A 17,645-nucleotide genomic window follows, 5' to 3' on the forward strand; every position below is an offset into this window, starting at 1 on the left:
ACTTCCCGTGATAAAAGAAAAAAAAAAAAATCCTATGCATTGGATAATTCAAATGTGCAAAGTTTAGGGAAAACAAAAGGGTGGGGTTGTTTTTGCCAGGCTAAGATACACTTTTTCAAAAATCGTTTTCCAAGTAGAAATCTCATTTAAAAAAAAAAAATCAGTTAATATATTTATCTTTTGTTAGCCATGTGAATTAGTTTAATATCATCTAGATATCTTTTTGAACTAAAGTACCCTTCTAGAAAAAGAACCCAATGTAGTAACTGTTTGAATCACTCCAAAGTTACTTTCAAACTTTCTCAGTATGCATACATGCATTTTTATTTAATTGTAATCAAGTCCGCATGTTGGGTTTTTGCTCATATTTGTATTTCTTTGTATGCATAGAACCCACATTCTTGTTATTTTAATAGCTGTATCTTATCCTGTCACAGGCGTCCTTTTAGTCCTGTTTAGTCCTTTTTGTATCGAGTGCATTTGGTTCAGTTTTTTTGTTATTCTAATTTTAATAGTATTATTAATAACGGTTCTAGTTCCAGGGAATAATAATCTTATTAAACCCTCCCACTGACTCTTGAATGAAGGCTCTATCTTTATTTCTGTTTTACTGATGAGGAAACCATGCTGTAAGGTTTGAGCATTTGAAAATGCTGCTGCTACAAACTTCGATTTCTACTCTTAAAAAGCTTTCAATGTTTTAATTCTTTGACTTGTATGGAATATGAACTTTAAATTAATTTTTTTTCAAGATGATATCCAATTATTTTGAAATTCTTCCAAAGAAAGCAAATTAACTGAGCCTTTTATTTATTTACAGTTTGGATGACTTTAATAATTGGATTTCCAAAGCAATAAATTCTCGGGAAACTGATCGCCTCATCAATTCTGTGAGTTATTAGACTACATCATGTTGGTCTGGGTGGTTTTCCAGATTTGGAATTTACAGTTTCTTATTTAATAATCTTTATTATCTGGTTTAATTAATCTTATTTATATTGTGGAAGGCCAGGGCATGTGTCTTGTATTCTTAATAAAGAGCAGCCTTCTCTCGGCTCCTGTAGAGGGCACTGTCCCCTTCTATATTTTCAGTGAGGCTGGAACTCTGGCCTACACTGTGATGCAGGATGTGGAGACATTTTTCTCTGAGGGCACTACTGTTGAATCAATTCAGTTAAGTTGAGAGTGTCAATATTAAAACAAAAGAGAGATTAGTATTTAATCTATAAATTTGATGGCCTGCTAAGATAATGAAACACATTATTTGTGTCAAAAAATTCATTATGGGCATATTTATGTTCATTTATGGACATATTTGCTTGTATACTTGGACCAGATATACATATGGGCCAGTTCTTTGTGGTCATTTATCAACATGGCCACTGCAAGCCCAACAGAAGGCATACAGACACACACAAAAGTGAAAAAACCAAACCTCTAGATGGGATCTTTACAAAAGCAAATTAAAATTTTGTTCGGGATAATGGTCTTTAGTTTTCCACTCTGTAAATTTCACCCCTGATATATAAAGTATGAAATTTACTCCTTAGCATTATGAATTGTAATGTATTTCCTTTTTTCTGAAGGAGCTAGGCTCTCCAAGTAGGGCAGGCCAGCTCGGGGACGACACCCAACTGGAAGCATGGCGTCTGTCTGCTGTGCCTCTGCGCCTCCGCTGTGTGGACACGTTCAGGGGGTATGTGGGGCTGCCTTGTGACACTGTGGGCACAGGTCGACTAGGGTTACATGTTTATACATAAACACTTTTAACTTAAGGTATTTTATATATCTTTTACTTTCTAGGCTAGAAAGGATTTCTTACAGTAAAAATAAATCAGCAGCCTCTCCTTAGCTGAAAACTGTCATGATAGCCAATGTAATATGTTGCTAGACAGTAGCGAGACAAGGCCAGAACCAGTTTCTACTGGTATGTAGATTCCGCTGGGTTAAGGTCACTTACGTTGGACAAGCAGCTGTATGTGGAGCCCCTTGTCCATCTGCACCCCCATGTCTGGTCAGTAGTTTGACAAATGAGAAGATGAGCCAATTTAGAAATGAAACACCAGCAAATGAAAGAGTCAGTCCTCATTCATCACCACCGCTAGCAAACCAGCTAGAATATCAGGCCCTTTGGAGAGCAAATCCACAGCATCATACAGTAAATTGTTACTATTTTATAGTTCTGGTAGAAGACTGAAGGCCAGGACCAAACTCTGAAAATAAAGTATAAAACTATATAGCTGAAAATAAATATGTTGGTATCGGGTCCTCCATTTCTACCCACTGGGGTCTTTCAAACTCCAGTAATAACCTTATAATTCTAATTCTGTCCCTGCCTCACCAGAGCTCTGAGTGCTATGTATATTTGAAGCCAGGTAATAATAACAATAACAATAATAATAATAATTGCTAAAATGTTTTCAGCTCTCACTATGTGCCAGGCACTGTCCTAACTTGTCCTAATTTATTTACTCTCTTTAACAATCCTATGAGGTATATACTTTTAATATGCCTATTTTACGGATGAAGAAATTAAACCACAGAGTTAAGTGACTTGCCCAAGGTCACTCAGAGACTAAGCCAAGACTTGATTCTAGGCAGTTAGGCTCTAGGGTCCCCACAAATTACTCTATTAACATACTAAAATCTTCATTCCCCACATTCTACAGAATCAGCATCAAACAGTAGCATAGTCAGAATCAATTTTATTGTATTTCTCTTTCTCATGTCACTTTTGGAGGTGAGATGCTCGCAGGTAGACAGGAACTAACATTTATTAAGTACGTAAAATTTGCAAAGCACTGGTTATGTGCTATAATATACATTATTCTCCTTAATAGTCCCAGCAGTTCCTATGTGAGGTATGTTCTCTCTTTTACAGAGAAGCATACTGAGGTAACTGATAAGAGTCTTGCTCAAGGTCTTATGACTAATAAGAGAGAAGGCCCCACGATTTGAACCCTCAGCTCTGACTCTAGTGTTCTTTAGCCTGAGAGCTCTAAAAATTAGCAGTTGGAAATGTTTTGCTTTATTTTCAAGTTATATAGTGTCACGTTAATTTTTAAGACATCATCGTGTTGGCAACAGAAGGACTTCAGTGTAGCATCCTAATTGTAGTTAATAGAAGTAATATTTTCTTGCTCTTTAAGTGTCATCTTGAGTCATGACTGCACCTTGTGAGTATAAGTGTGTCTGCGGCACTTGGGCCATTCCTTGTTACCTGTGCAAGCCCTGAGTGCATGTCCTTTCTTGCTTTACAGGATAGCTCTCATCCTCATGGTCTTTGTTAATTATGGAGGAGGAAAATATTGGTACTTCAAACATGCGAGTTGGAATGGTAAGATATTTGCTGAAGGTGGCATTGATTTTTGTAGGACCTCTTAGAGGACTGTGGGCAGGACAATCACTCAGCATCCCCCAGGAGCTCCAGAGATAAGACTCCAGCAGCCTTGTCTGAGCCACTGATCTTTTGCCTCCGTAGAATGACCTTCAGATTATTCTATTAGCTCTTTAGTTTGGTTTTCCTTTTGTTTGCTGTGGCTCTGTAATACTTCACTGTAATAACATGTAGGCTCCAAAGGTCTCTGCTGTAGGACTGTGGAACTCTGCAGAAGATGTTAAGAACTTAGTCATAAATGTCATATTCTAGTTTCGCCTTTCAGTACAGCCATGTATGTGTCTTCTAAGGCTCTTGGTGCTCCTTGGGCTGCCATTGACCCAATGTTAGTCTGACTGTGCTGAGTAATGGCTGTTAATTTGGCTTGGTGGTTGGTTTAAGAATGGATTTTGAGTAGCACTGCTGAAAGATAACAGATTTGTTCACAAACTTCTATTTGGTTCTTCGGGCTCAGTTATGTTCTTAGGAAATGCCCCAGGCCCAGTGACTGATTGCAGATTCCCCAGGGAGTGTCTGTGTGTGTTACTTCACAGTGTTTTCCTGTGAACTCTCTACGTGAGTTTACTTTCCATATATATCAGACTATAATGGGGCCATTCTAGATTTAGGAATTACTTTCTAGAATCCTTTTCCTTACTCTTTGTGCTTTTGTTCTTCTGCAGGACTGACAGTGGCTGACCTTGTATTCCCATGGTGAGTTGGCAGTCTAACATCATTTCTTCTATAGGTCATCTTCAGTTTCTTCTTTTCAGCTGATGCTGGAACCTTTCTCTGAGGCCAGCCTTGAGTTCTGGGCCTCAGGCCTGTGTTTACTCACAGGACTCTGCTGTTATGAGGTCTTTCCAAAAGTTTGCTGCCAAATAATTCTTAGGCTTGGCATATTGCTTATCTAAAACGTGTGCATATAAAAGATGAGTGAATTCAGAGGGAATGTTTTGTTAATGTAGATATGATGTTTAAGACCCTTGAATCTTGTAGGAAGTCATAAATTCTGAATATGTAGTTAAATTCCACTAATCCTGAAAATAAGCGTAAGAATCATATTTTCTAAAAGAAATGCAGTGTATTGGTATCAAGGAATTCTGATAAGTTTGCAATAGGGCAATGATGTTAATAAATTAAAATTTAGAATAATAGTAGAGTAACAAAGCTCTGTGTCTGGTCATCTGTGGCTCGCTCACCTTGTTGAGGGACCCTGACTTCCCGTACAGTGTAGAATTTGTGTCTTAGCTGTGACACTTTAAGTGACTTTGCTCCATCATTAGGAGCTAATCCTGGCTATTGGTTTATGCCTTTGGTTCCAGGTATTTCATCATTTATATGAACTCAGTTTTTTGGGGGAGGAACTGGGTTTGTTTGTTTGTTTTTTGAGACAGGTTTGCATAGGAGGAAGTTTTACGTGCCCAAAGACCTGGTATTTATTTATGTATATTCTCTGTGAGGTGAGGTTCCCTACAGGAAAGTAGCTTGGTTCCTGTTACTGTTTCTAGAGGTTTTTACCTGATTAAGTGACCCCAAGAAAGGAAACCAAGGGACACAAAGGAGTGTTGCAAGAGCAAATGGCTATCTCTGTTATCCCCTTGCCAAATAATTAGAAAAATTACTATTCTGACTTTCTTTTTAAAGAGGTAATTTACTATAGTAAAAGAATGGAGAGATATGTGGCTCAGACAAAATCAGAAAAAAATATAGCTTTCATTTTTCTTTCAGGATCAAGAGTGAATTAGAAATGATTGAAATGTGTGGAATTTGAGGGCGTGCTAGTGAATGTTGAGTTATTTGGATTGTGGCATCTTCATCATCATTTCTCTCTGATAACTAAATGGGACAGTTGTCCTTGGAAATTGCACTTAGTACTGATGAATTTCCTCCTAAGACATGACTTGAAGGTGTACAAACCTTACAGCTCCACAGGGCTGCATTTGATTCTTCCTCCACTAGTAACCTGATGTCATTTCAGTGACTGACTACTTTAAGAAAATCACATATTGCTTCTCTTGTGTAGTAGATTATAACATATTAATGCTATATAGGCAAAAACATTGGAAATGGCCACCTAGTAATAGCTGTTTTTTTTTCAGGTTTGTATTTATTATGGGGTCTTCGATTTTTCTATCAATGACTTCCATACTGCAGCGGGGATGTTCAAAATTCAGATTGCTGGGGAAAGTTACATGGAGGAGTTTCCTGTTAATCTGTATAGGCATTTTCATTGTGAACCCCAATTATTGCCTTGGTCCATGTAAGTATTTTTTCCCCCCTGTTAGTATATTATATATTCAAGTTTAAATGTGGAAACATGTTGTAATTTAAAAGAAGTATAATTCCTCCATCTCAGGAACCTGCAAAAAGAACAGTTATTAGAAAAGTATATATAATGCTTGTATAACTTTGGACGTTAGTATTGTTATCCTGGACTTTTAGACCTGGGAGGAGCCTCTAAGACCACCCAAACCCTTCTGGTACACAAAGGAAGACTGAGGCCATGAGACGTTGAAGGGCTTTCTCCATATTATCCAAGTGTAGTAAGTGGCAGAGTAGGGACGAGACAAAGTCACCTGGTCCTCAGACCATGCCCTTCTGCCACTATTTCATCAACTTTCAAATAAGGCTATTGTATGGCAGTTCAATAATTCACTTTTGTTACCACCTGTATGTCCACTGGGTTGCTGAGAAGGAATGACATCTTTGTCATTGTTTTAGCAGTGTGAGGAAAACAGGAAAGCTGAGGGAAAGATGAAGCCCTGTACTGGGTACCGGAAAGGCAATGATTGATGTCCTCAAGGGGCTTACAGTGTCATTAGCAAAAGAGGATGTGGTTTTCTAGACAACAGCCAGACGAACCCCTCAGGCAAGAAGCACTAAGATGTTAGGTATTAGGAGGAGGTAGAGGTCACTTGCGGTTGGGGTCACAAGGAAAGATGTCACATAAAAGTTGATTCAATAGATCTCTAAAAGTGGGCCACTGCTCCCAGGAGGATACATTACAAGGCTCACTATAGGGTTACTCTCTTCCAGTGTTACAGTCATGTAGTCTGTGAGGCAGGGAGAGTCAGTTGGTGGCCTGTGGTGGGTCTGCAAATTCCTGATAAATGTGAGAGTTGACTCTGTAACCCTAATGGGAAAGGGCCAGGAGATGAACTTCAGGGACAAAGGTAGTCCTCGCTTCATCTCCACACCTGAGGAAGACACTTTTGCTCTCATCTCAGTCTCCTAGGTGACCAGCTTCCTGCTGTGAGTTTGAGCCACGTCTCCTGACCATATATAGTATTTCTAACTCTAAGAGCTTAAAAAAGACTTACTCAGGTGTCATATAGGTATGTCTTCCCCCTTAGAAAAAAGTAATGGTATCTTGGGATGAAATGAGACATGCTGGCTAACCTTCACCTAACTTGCACCTTCTGCAGTGTCTTGGGATAAGTTGCGAATCCCTGGCGTGCTCCAACGGCTGGGGGTGACTTACTTTGTGGTTGCTGTGTTAGAACTCCTCTTTGCAAAACCTGTGCCTGAGAGTTGTACCGTGGTGAGAAAACTATATATATTTTTTAAAGGGGAGTATCACTGTATAGTTTTTAGAACTTCATTTAGTTCTGAATGCAGAATTGTACTTCAATAGACTCTTTAACTCTGTTAGTCAAATTCATTATTTTTTCTTCAATTAGTTATTTTTATTTAGTCTTTATATCAGTCATTTTTTTTTTATTGTGGTAAAAAATACATAACATGAGATCTACTCTCTTAACAAATTTTTAAGTGCCCAGTAATCAAATGCATATGGGTGGCGTTAAATATTACTATCATCTAGTTTGCTAGTTCAGTCTTTTGGGACATGACTGCCAGTTTTTCCAATCCCTTGTGATATAAGGTATATATATATATATAAAAAAAACTCATATAACATATCAGCATCTGTACAGAGGTTTAACTTGGAGAAAAAGTGCCAAGCTGGGGTATAGGAGAATGACATATTCTTGGCTATTTCTTCTTTGTAAGAAGTATGTGAGAGAGTCGGCTCTTTTGTGATTACTTTCTATCTCACTATAAATTGCTGAGTTTACGTGGTGACAGCAATTTTTTTTTTCCCAATGGAGGTAAAAATTCAGGTGGAAATGTTTAAATTCTTCCCCAAATGGTCCTACTTAATAATAAATTAAGTAGAGCTGTATTTGTCTTCTAGCTTCTTTCTGTACATGTAATTAGCAAATTCATCACCAAATCCCAAATTCTCTTGGTTCTTCCTGTCATGATTGCTCAGTTATGTGTTCTTCGAGTACATTTAATCATTACTCCTTTACCTCTTCTGCCCTCCCTGCCCATGTTCCTGTACCCCCTACTAGCTTTTCTTAAGGTGAAGTGAGACTAGACATGTGCAGGTGAACATAGGCTTGATTAGCCATATGTGGGACTTAAGGGTCTGTGGAGGCTCGTCCAGGGGCACTACGATGGAGTGAGGCTGGGTGGGACGCCAAGGGGTTAGGTGGTTTGCATCCTTCTTCCTTCAGCCAGAATAGCTCCAAGAGTTTAATTTCATTTTCCTCTTTTAAAATTTATTTTTAACTTCTATTTTTTAGAACAGCTTTATTAAGATATATTTCATAGACCATAAAACTCATGTTTGACATGTATAATTCAGTGATATTTAGTATATTCAGAGTCGTGTAGTCATCACTGCTATTTAATTCTAGAACATTTTCATTACCCCAAAAGAAACCCCATGTTTACTACTAGCCACTCCTCTTTCCCTCCAACTCTCTTAGCCCTAGGCAATTCCTAATCTGCTTTCTGTCTCTATAGAGTTGCCTGTTTTGGACATTTCATGTAAATGGAATTATACAATATGTGGCTTTTTGTGTCTGGCTTCTTTTACTTAGCATAATGTTTTTCAAGGTTTATCCATGTTTTTCCATTTATCAGTAATTGATTCCTTGGTGAGTTCCATTCCATTTTGTGAATGTACCACATTTTATATTCATTCCTCAGCTGATGGACGTTTGACTTGTTTCCCCATTTTGGCTATTATGCATTTTAATGATTCTCTGTACTTTTGTGTACATGTTTTTTTGTGTGTGAACATCTGTTTTTAATTCTCTTGGGTATAGGAATAGAATTGCCCACTGATTTCTTTTTAAATAATGTTTTACCGTGGTATTTCGTAGAGATGGAACATCTAGACCACATAATATATATGCAATAAACAGGCCTCTATTTTTATATTAGTACCATAATGGCCAAGAAAACAATCATGGGGAATTCCCCCAAATACATATGCTGCATATTATTTCCCATTCTACCTGCATTTAGGAGAGAAGATGCTCTTCCCTTCAAGACATCATCTCTAGCTGGCCCCAGTGGCTCTTCATCCTGATGCTGGAAAGCATTTGGCTAGCTTTGACATTCTTCTTGCCTGTTCCTGGCTGCCCTACGTAAGTGAACCTGTGTAGGTAATCCCTTTTTGCATGTCATTTTCTGCCAAGTCAGAGCTTCTGGGGCTATACTTTCAACTCTCCCAAGTCAGAGGAATCCTCTTTCACTCTTTCTTCTCCTTTGAGTCATACTTGGTATTGAGAGAAGAGTCTGGCTTGTGTCCAGAGGAGTATCCCGGTGAGGATTTTTCAGGGTCAGTTTGAATGGAAGTTGGGCCTCTGAGCCTTCACACGTTGGGGGCAGTCAGTCAGGTCAAAAGAACATTGGTGAGAGTGCATGGCGCTGGAGGGGTTCCCAGGCTTGTACGTGTTTGAGGCTCATACATGTTTGAGGCTCTTTCTTGGGATCCATAAATAGCCAGAATATACCGTAATCCCCTCTGAAGTCTTATGAGTTAAGTGCATGTTCTCACTTTCTCAGTGGTTATCTCGGCCCTGGCGGCATTGGAGATCTGGGGAAGTATCCAAATTGTACTGGAGGAGCTGCTGGCTACATTGATCGCTTGCTCCTGGGAGATGATCACCTTTACCAGCACCCTTCTTCAACTGTGAGTAACACTGGCTTGTACCTAGGGCTGGACACTAAGGAGCTCTGAAGTGAAGGAAAATAGAAAGGGGTGGCCAGCTTTAGCTGTGTCCATTTAATAAACTATGCTGGGAACTAATTTTTATTTGAAAAAATGGCTGAGTTTAATGTTCATTATAGGAAGGTATATAAACATTACTTTGGATTTTAAAATGAGAACGCAGTGTATAAAATGTGTAGTGTAGTGCTTTTCTGTGTGTCTCAGGTTGGATTTCCTGGCAGCAGACTCTGAGACAGAGATTCATATGCAGGAAGTGTAGCAGGCAGTCTTTTTGGGATCAACACCTGCTAGGGAATGAAGGGTAGAGAGAACAGTTGAACAGCTTTGCAATCACATGGAGGCCTCACCTGATCTCATGGTGGGGCCATTGTGATGGCATTTTTAGGAGTTCAGGTATTTGTTCATTTCATTTGTTCATTTCATTCAGAGTTGTTCTGCATTGAGGGGAGGGATTGGGTCCTTGATATCCCTAGTTGGGTGTGGACTGCCCCCAGCAAGAGGGTGTGACTCCTGGAGAGGCAGCTCTCTGAAGTCAAGGACAAATGCAGAAGAGGGACTTGCCTGACAGCTATTGACCATTAATACTTCTAGCAGCTGGAGAATGAAGGCTTTAGTTCTGACAAGGCTGGGGTAGGGGGAGACATTGCAACATTCACTACCCTATATATTTCCAAATTTCTACAGTTTCTACAATAATGTTTATTTTGTAATAAAATAACACAGACTTTTAAAAAATGTTATTTGCCTTAAAAGAAAGTAGGAGTCTATGGCCATGCTACAAGCCTGATCCCGTCTAATCTCAGAAGCTAAGCAGGATTGGGCCTGGTTAGTACTTGAATCGGAGACCACCTAGGAAGACCAGATGCTGTAGGCTTAAAAAGTAAAAAATAAGGGATTATAAACTGACAAGGTCCTTGCAATCTGTGAGGTCAACCAAGGGTTGCCTCACCTAAAAAAAAAAAAAAAAGATAGGAAGCTGTTGTGTTACAATAGGATTGACCAAAAAGAATAAACTTAAAAATTATGATGGTATTATACATAGTATTTGAAACTGATTAGAGATGCATCGTGTTGCTGGGCGTGTCTCCTGAGCCACCTGAATTTAAAATGGCTGTGCCAGACCATGGCTTATCCTTGGGCTCTGTGTTCCCTTCTGAAGCGTCACACACCACACACTTTCTTGGCTAGAAATATTCTGCCTATAATCCCCACAGGTTGACAGTGAATTTCTTCAGCTGAAGCAAAACACATCAAATACTGGAGTGTATTCAAATTTGTATTTAGTCTGCAAGTTTTTTGTGTGCATTTTTCTGATCACTGAGTGAGTGCTGCCTTCTCGTTCTGTTTTGTTAAGGTGCTTTATCATACTAAGGTGGCCTACGATCCAGAAGGAATCCTCGGGACCATCAACTCCATTGTGATGGCATTTTTAGGAGTTCAGGTATTTGTTAATTTCATTAGGATACATTTTTTCCTGACAGTTTGTGATTATTAATTCATCACTAATTCAAAAAAATTGTTTCATTAAAATAGCTATTTGGAAGTTCCAAAAAATTATTTCATATTTAAATAGCTATTTTAATGAAATAATTTTTTGAATTAGTAATGAATCAATAAATTCCATTTATATTTGATTGTCAAAACTAGAAGTTGCTAAAATTCAGCACATTTGAAGAATTAGGTATAATTTCTATATTCTCAAAAACATTCTTAGTATTTACATGGCCTATCTTGGAAATGGAGGCATAGCAGTTTCTGGATAAAAGATTTCCCTGCTGGACTATACAAAGTATTTGGGTACTGGTGACGTTGGGAAGTCACTGTGTTACTTGTCACATTTCTTTTGTGTGCCCTTTATATTATTTCAGGTTATGCATATTTTATGCCAAAGTCAATACAGACTATTCTTGGTTTATCTCACATACAATTTTGTTTAAATTCTAAACAATCTAGATTAGCTGTCCCCAACCTTTTTGGCACCATGGACCAGTGCTCCTATGAGAATCTAATGCCTTATGATCTGAGATGGAGCTGAGGTGGTGATACTAGCTCTGGGGAGTGGCTGCAAATACAGATGAAACTTCGTTTGCTGGCCAGCCGCTCACCTCTTGCTGTGTGGCCTGGTTCCTGACAGGCCATGGACCAGTAGCAGTCCATGGCCTGGGAGTTGGAGACCCCTGGCCTAGATTTTCTAACTAAAGTTCTCCTTATTGGTGTTCGAAACTGTTATTTGAAGGGAGCTCGCTGGGAGAGGAAAATTCGTGTAAAGCAGCACTAATGGAACGCTTTATGAAAATATCTTGTATCTATACTGAGTACTTGAACTGTGGCTAGTATGACTAAGGAATCGAGTTTTTTATGTTAATTAAATTTAATTTTAAGTAGTTGCACGTGGCTAGTGACTCCTATATTGGATAGTGCAGGTCTAAAGGATATACATTTTAGTGATTAATATCATATTCAGAAGTACTGCCTTTATAGCAGTTTATAGTTTACATTGTGTTTTTACATTTATTCGTTTAATTCCTACACATGCTCTCTAGGTGAATCTGCACCTGCAGGAGCAGCCTAGCATCGGGGTTAATTGAAGAGTGCAGACCCAGTGTGCACTGTCTGGTTTCAAACCCAGCTCTGCCACTTACTAGCTGAGTAACCTCAGGCATGTTACTTGACCCCTCTGTGCTTCAGTAGCACTTAGTTCATAAAGGTGTTGAGAGGATTAAATAACTTAATTCATATAAAGGTCTAAGAACTGGCACATAGAAAACATTCATAAAATTTAGCTGTTATAAATAATTAATACTTTCTTATACTTTGTTTTCAGTAATTAATTCCTAATTTGAGGGGATTTTTATGCAAAATTGCTCTTTTTGAAATGTTTCCCTGCCTCCAGTTCTACCCTGTTCTTGTCCCTCTTCTATGCTGCTGCCAGACTAGACCATCTAGCAGGCCAGTCTGAACCGGTCCCTTGTTCCTTTTTTTGGGGTAGGGGTGATTTTCCTTGGCTCCCCATCACCTATGAGAAAAATCCTGTGCCTTCCAGTGTGTCCTGCAAGCCTACCTGTCTGCCACCAGCCTTTTTGAATTACCTGCAGCACCTCAGGGGTGCTGGGCTTTTCCACCCATTTGGACTTGCTTCTGTGCGTGCTGTTCCACTCCATCTGAATCATCTTCCTGCTTTGTACTCTAGCCTCAACTCCACTGCACTTCTTCTCTAACGTCTCCCTCCCGCCAAGTGGTCCCACGTGCCTCTCACTCTCTCCACTAGTCAAGGGCAGTGGTAACGTCTCATTCCTCTTCGTAATCGCAGTGTCTGTCAGTGTGCCTGGCAGATGAGTCTGTTCAGTGATTAAGACAATGGGTGGATATGAAGTAAGAATATACATTAGGCAGTTCTCTTGGTCATACTGCATTTTCTTTTCCAGGCAGGAAAAATACTCTTGTATTACAAAGATCAGACCAAAGACATCCTGATCAGATTTACTGCCTGGAGTTGTTTTCTAGTAAGTAACTGAGGTTCCTCACTAAAATCCCTTTTCTTCACACATGCATACTTAAAAGAAAAGAAAAAAATGTTTAGCAACACTGATAGGTGTCAGCTGTCACCTCTTCACAACAGGTAGCATTCTTCATTTGAATAACAGAGAGGAACAAATCTTTGCACCTAAATTCTCAGGTTTATTTTCTTAGGAGAATGTCTTTATAAATAAGTCAGCGTTTGCCAGCCAAAAATACATGAACAAATGGAATCAAGGTATGAGTTCTTGTGGGGAACCATACCAGAAGGATCAGGCGAATAATAACAGGTTTCCACACACCAGCTTCCAGATTTACAGGTTACAAAAGAGTTGAGTGTTCATTTTACCCTTGATCTTGCCATCAGGTTTCCTCTCAAGATTCACTCTGATTTATCATTTAGTTTACATTTAACTCTGAGGAATGCTGAAACAATACTTTTTGGAGAATATTTTTGTTATACATCTTAAAAATATTTTTCCAGTTAAAAGAATAAAATGTAAGACAATTTTTAGCCCTCCCTAAACAATTAAATAACTAATGTTTTTCAGTTTTCAGTTTGGGAACATAATTATTTTTCGAGATAATATACAACACTTTAACATCTTTTTCCCCCTTTATAGGGGCTTATGTCTGTTGCTTTCACGAAAATTTCTGAAAACGAAGGCTTTATTCCAGTAAACAAAAATCTCTGGTAGGTATAGAAAACTGTCATTTTAACGGTGAGTGATTGTGCCCACCTGGGATGCTCTCTCAGGAGCGCTGAAGCACATCATTCTCCTCCTAGGTCCATTTCGTACGTCACCACACTGAGCTCCTTTGCCTTCTTCATCCTGCTCATCCTGTACCCTGTTGTGGATGTGAAGGGACTGTGGTCAGGAGCCCCATTCTTTTACCCAGGTAGGTCACCTCTTACCCCAGCGGGAGTCAGCGATGGTGACCAAGTAGACTGGCCCAGAGACGAGCTGAGAGCCTCGAGCCAGGGTCCTAGTGGCTTGTTTCCAAGAAGCATGCCAAAGGAGAGAGCTGCAGGGGCCGCGCTGTCCCAGGCCATGCAGGACGTCCCTGGCCTGTTCCAAAGCAGTCCACCTCATTTTACCCATTAATGTTGTGGGGTCATAAACGAGCTCCACTTGTTTTCTCAGGGAATCCCAAATTGCAGAGGATCAGAATCGACTTGGGGCCTATCATCCAGTTTCTAATGCTTCAGGAATGGTGCCATACTTTCTTTCTTAATGTAAATGCACTGCCTTTTAGGTGGTGCATAAGAAACATCAAGAGACAAACGGATTGGTTTAAATGCAGTTCTACCTGGAGACTGAGAAATAAACCAGATAATTTCAATGACTTATTTCAGCCTTCTGATTCTAGTAATAGTCCCTTTCTTTGGACCTCAAGTTTTCTGTGAGAAAATCTAAGTTAATAATATTGGCTTTTCTTTCAGATTTAGTATTCAAGAATACTATCATAAAGTGAATATTTTCTAATAATTGTTTGATATAGTTGACACTTGAGTGTCTAAGATATGCATCACTTATTTTTTGGCAGTAGCCAATAATGTAAGTGCGTGCTTTTTGTTTTTCCACTGAACTAAAATCAAATTTCTAGAATTAAATAGATGATCAGATGTGACTCAGGAAAACATCATCTATGTTTCTTCCTCAGGAATGAATTCTATTCTGGTGTACGTGGGCCACGAGGTCTTCCACAACTACTTTCCCTTCCAGTGGAGGCTGCAGGACAACCAATCGCACAAAGAGCATCTCATTCAGAACATTGTTGCCACTGCTGTCTGGGTGCTCATTGCCTACATTCTCTATAAAAAGAAGGTTTTTTGGAAAATCTGATGGCTCTAGCTGACGTGTGTCGCTGGCAGACTCTAGTGGGCCTTTAGTAAAGGGAATCACTAATGATAAAATGGATAGGATGTACATTTCCAGATTGTTGGGGAAGATGCTGTTGCACTCAGGCTGGTTGACTTTGACATGGCTCATCAGAACTTCTGTGTGTTTGAGACTTACAAATTTGGAATGTAACTGTCTTTTTTCTCCATCTTCTATGTAAATGGATGGACTTGGAACTTCAGTCTAAGGATTTCTTGATTAACTTTTCAAAAGGGAATTAACATAGGCATTTTGCTTGTGTAATGGATAAAACAATTTATGGTCTGATTCTTATCAATCTTGTTTTCTTGCAAACTGCCTTTCCATGTCTACACATACCAACCAAGAATACCATCGTTTCTGTTGTGGCCGACTATAAAGTTTATGGAATGTGATGTGTAGTAACATAGTCTTATATTTTTTGGTTAAGTGAAGTCTAATATTTCAAGAAAGTCAGAGTAATTTCCTTTTCAGGTTTACAAGGCATTGGTGGATCCAAAAAAATGCCTTTCTATCAAAAGTCACTTTCTCCTTTTCCCCCACTTGAAAAAAAAAGTTGGAAAATAGATGTCATTCCCAGCCACTTTTGCTTAGTTATCTACTTATGTACCTATCTATTTACCTATCAGTCATCTCTCTCACTCTCTCTCTTCTCTATTATTTTCTAACCATCTACCTACTTACTTGTCTATCTTTCTCTCTCTGTATCTAGATGGTAGCTGGTACCCAGGGACATAGCTGCGGAAGAGAAAAAAGCACACCGTCTTTCTTGCTTGTGGCTTCAGCTTTGCCATCCTTACCGTGTAAAATGCTGGGCAAGTCCCTTGGCCTATCTTGGTCTCGGTTCCTCATCTGTGAAATGAGGGAGATAGTGATGACCTCTCAGATGCCTTCCAACTCTTAGGCTCAGTGAGGTGGGATATATCAGTAACTTTTCTGAAATCCTTAGAAAAATAATTTTATTATGGAAAACTCTTCAAAATAAATGATAATGAAAAGTTTTAAAAACTCTCATTGGAGTAAGTCTTTTCAGAATGACCCTCCATAATGGAGGCTCCTTTCCAGCTGGGAATCACAAAACAGAAGAAGTCGTTTCTCAGAAGTGAGGCTGGGAGAACACACAAAGAGAAACAGCGCTTTTCATATGATGCATCATCATACTTATGAATTTTCCGTGAGAATTCCATATTTAAGGAAAATGTGACAATAGCTTGTACTTTAGAGCATCCTTCTGCGGGGAGCCGGGGCCATCTCAGCATTGCTTCGACTGTTGCCACTGCATGGACGAATTCCCGGTCTGTGTTTCCAGCTCAGACCTCTACCCTCAGCTCTCATCCCAACTTTAACTGCCTGCTGAAGCCCTCCACCTGCGTATCTGCCAGCATCCAGGCTCACCTCTTCCCTCTTTTCTTTTCTCAAACTCAAAGCTTTTCCTCTTTGGATTTTCCTAGCTCTGTAAATGGATCATTCTGGTCTCTAGGTATAAAACTGCCAACATCTTTCACCCACCTACCTCATTTATCTCCACTTTTTCTATATTTAGTCATTGCCAGTTCTCGTTAATTCTGTTTTCATCTTTTCCTTTATCTTCTTTGTTCTCACTGCCACTACCTTATTACTCCAGTCGACTCGTAGTTCTTTTTAAACTGGCCTCCTTCCCTCAGTCTTTCCTTCTATAAAGTCACTATCCATTGCCACTAGATTAAGCTTTATCAAGCAGAGCTCAGAGCAAATCACCTCTTTATAAAAACTTACATTGAAGTTGAAACAGCTTTGCCTGTCATACAAGCAAAACCATCCTCAGATGAGCCCAGCCCCTATACCCACCCTACTTATTCCAGCCCAACCAGATTCCTCCCACCTCCATCATTTAGCCAGGACCTCCTACTTCTGATTCTGATTATTGTCTTCCTGGTTTACTTTTTCCTCTTAATTTTCTGCTACCTACATTTGACCTGTCACTTAAGACCCCTGACTTCTAAGACATCTCTCTAATCTCTTATTCTCGTCCAAAAATAGTGTTTTCTTTCTTTGGGTTCTTAAAGTATCTTATTGGGATCAATCTCATGGCATCCATCACTTTATGACCTGTATGATAGCTGTTTATATACATGTCTGGTTTCTCACACTAGACTGTTTAATATTGCTTGTTAAGGGCAAGAGTTATCCCTTGTTCATCTGCATATTCTTCGTGGTACAAACAGCGCCTCATACATAGCAGGCGCTAAATAAAATTTCTTAAAGCAAAGAAGTGGTTGTTTTTTTGATATATGTGCCGGTAAAATTAGCATCTGGAATGCCCCATGAAAATGTTCATGGAGCTAATGTGTATGGGGACAGTCATCTTTGAGGAAACCTGCTGCTGCCCTTCCCTTGCAATGAGTCATTATGGGTGTTCACAGCTGTGTGATCCTGTTTCAACTAGTAGAGCAGGCTGGGCCTCTCCAGGTGAGTTTTCAGATGCATCTCTCAGATTGGGGAGTATATCAGTAAAGCTGTCTTGAAACATAAGGAAATCTTGATTCAGCTGGGTTATTAGGAAGACTTGTCTCACATAAAGGTCCTGAGGTAGGCTGGCTACAGCACTTGATGGCTGTCAGATGACTGCTGTCTTGAGTGCCACCCACACTTGGCAAACAAGACACTCAATGGAAAGAGAGGGCATCCCCACTGTGTATCTCATATTAATAAGAACCCCTCAGCCCCCAGAAGCCTCAGCTGCCTTCCCCTTGTGTCTCATTGGTTACAAGTGCCTCACTGGACTTGCAAAACCAGCAGTGACAAGGGAACTCAGATTGACCAAGTCCATGGCTATGTGGAAGATGGTGGTTACCTCTTC

At 39.5% G+C, this 17,645-nt stretch overlaps 1 protein-coding gene across 1 annotated transcript in view; it reads left to right on the forward strand.

Moving 5' to 3' along the window:
• HGSNAT (heparan-alpha-glucosaminide N-acetyltransferase) overlaps positions 1-17,054 on the forward strand; it is a 29,499-nt gene extending 12,445 nt beyond the window's left edge. The window contains exons 6-18 of the mRNA XM_039853927.1: positions 821-890; positions 1,587-1,696; positions 3,261-3,337; positions 4,060-4,090; positions 5,479-5,639; positions 6,805-6,920; positions 8,699-8,820; positions 9,242-9,368; positions 10,762-10,848; positions 12,833-12,910; positions 13,547-13,617; positions 13,711-13,823; positions 14,589-17,054. Of these exons, the coding sequence (XP_039709861.1) occupies positions 821-890; positions 1,587-1,696; positions 3,261-3,337; positions 4,060-4,090; positions 5,479-5,639; positions 6,805-6,920; positions 8,699-8,820; positions 9,242-9,368; positions 10,762-10,848; positions 12,833-12,910; positions 13,547-13,617; positions 13,711-13,823; positions 14,589-14,770 (1,345 nt within the window). The 3' untranslated portion in view covers positions 14,771-17,054. The remainder of the gene's footprint in view (positions 1-820; positions 891-1,586; positions 1,697-3,260; positions 3,338-4,059; positions 4,091-5,478; positions 5,640-6,804; positions 6,921-8,698; positions 8,821-9,241; positions 9,369-10,761; positions 10,849-12,832; positions 12,911-13,546; positions 13,618-13,710; positions 13,824-14,588) is intronic.
• Positions 17,055-17,645: the final 591 nt, after the last annotated feature.

This window comes from Pteropus medius, unplaced genomic scaffold (assembly GCF_902729225.1).
Source record: "Pteropus medius unplaced genomic scaffold, Ma_sr-lr_union100, whole genome shotgun sequence".
In the NCBI taxonomy this organism is placed as follows: Eukaryota; Metazoa; Chordata; class Mammalia; order Chiroptera; family Pteropodidae; genus Pteropus; species Pteropus medius.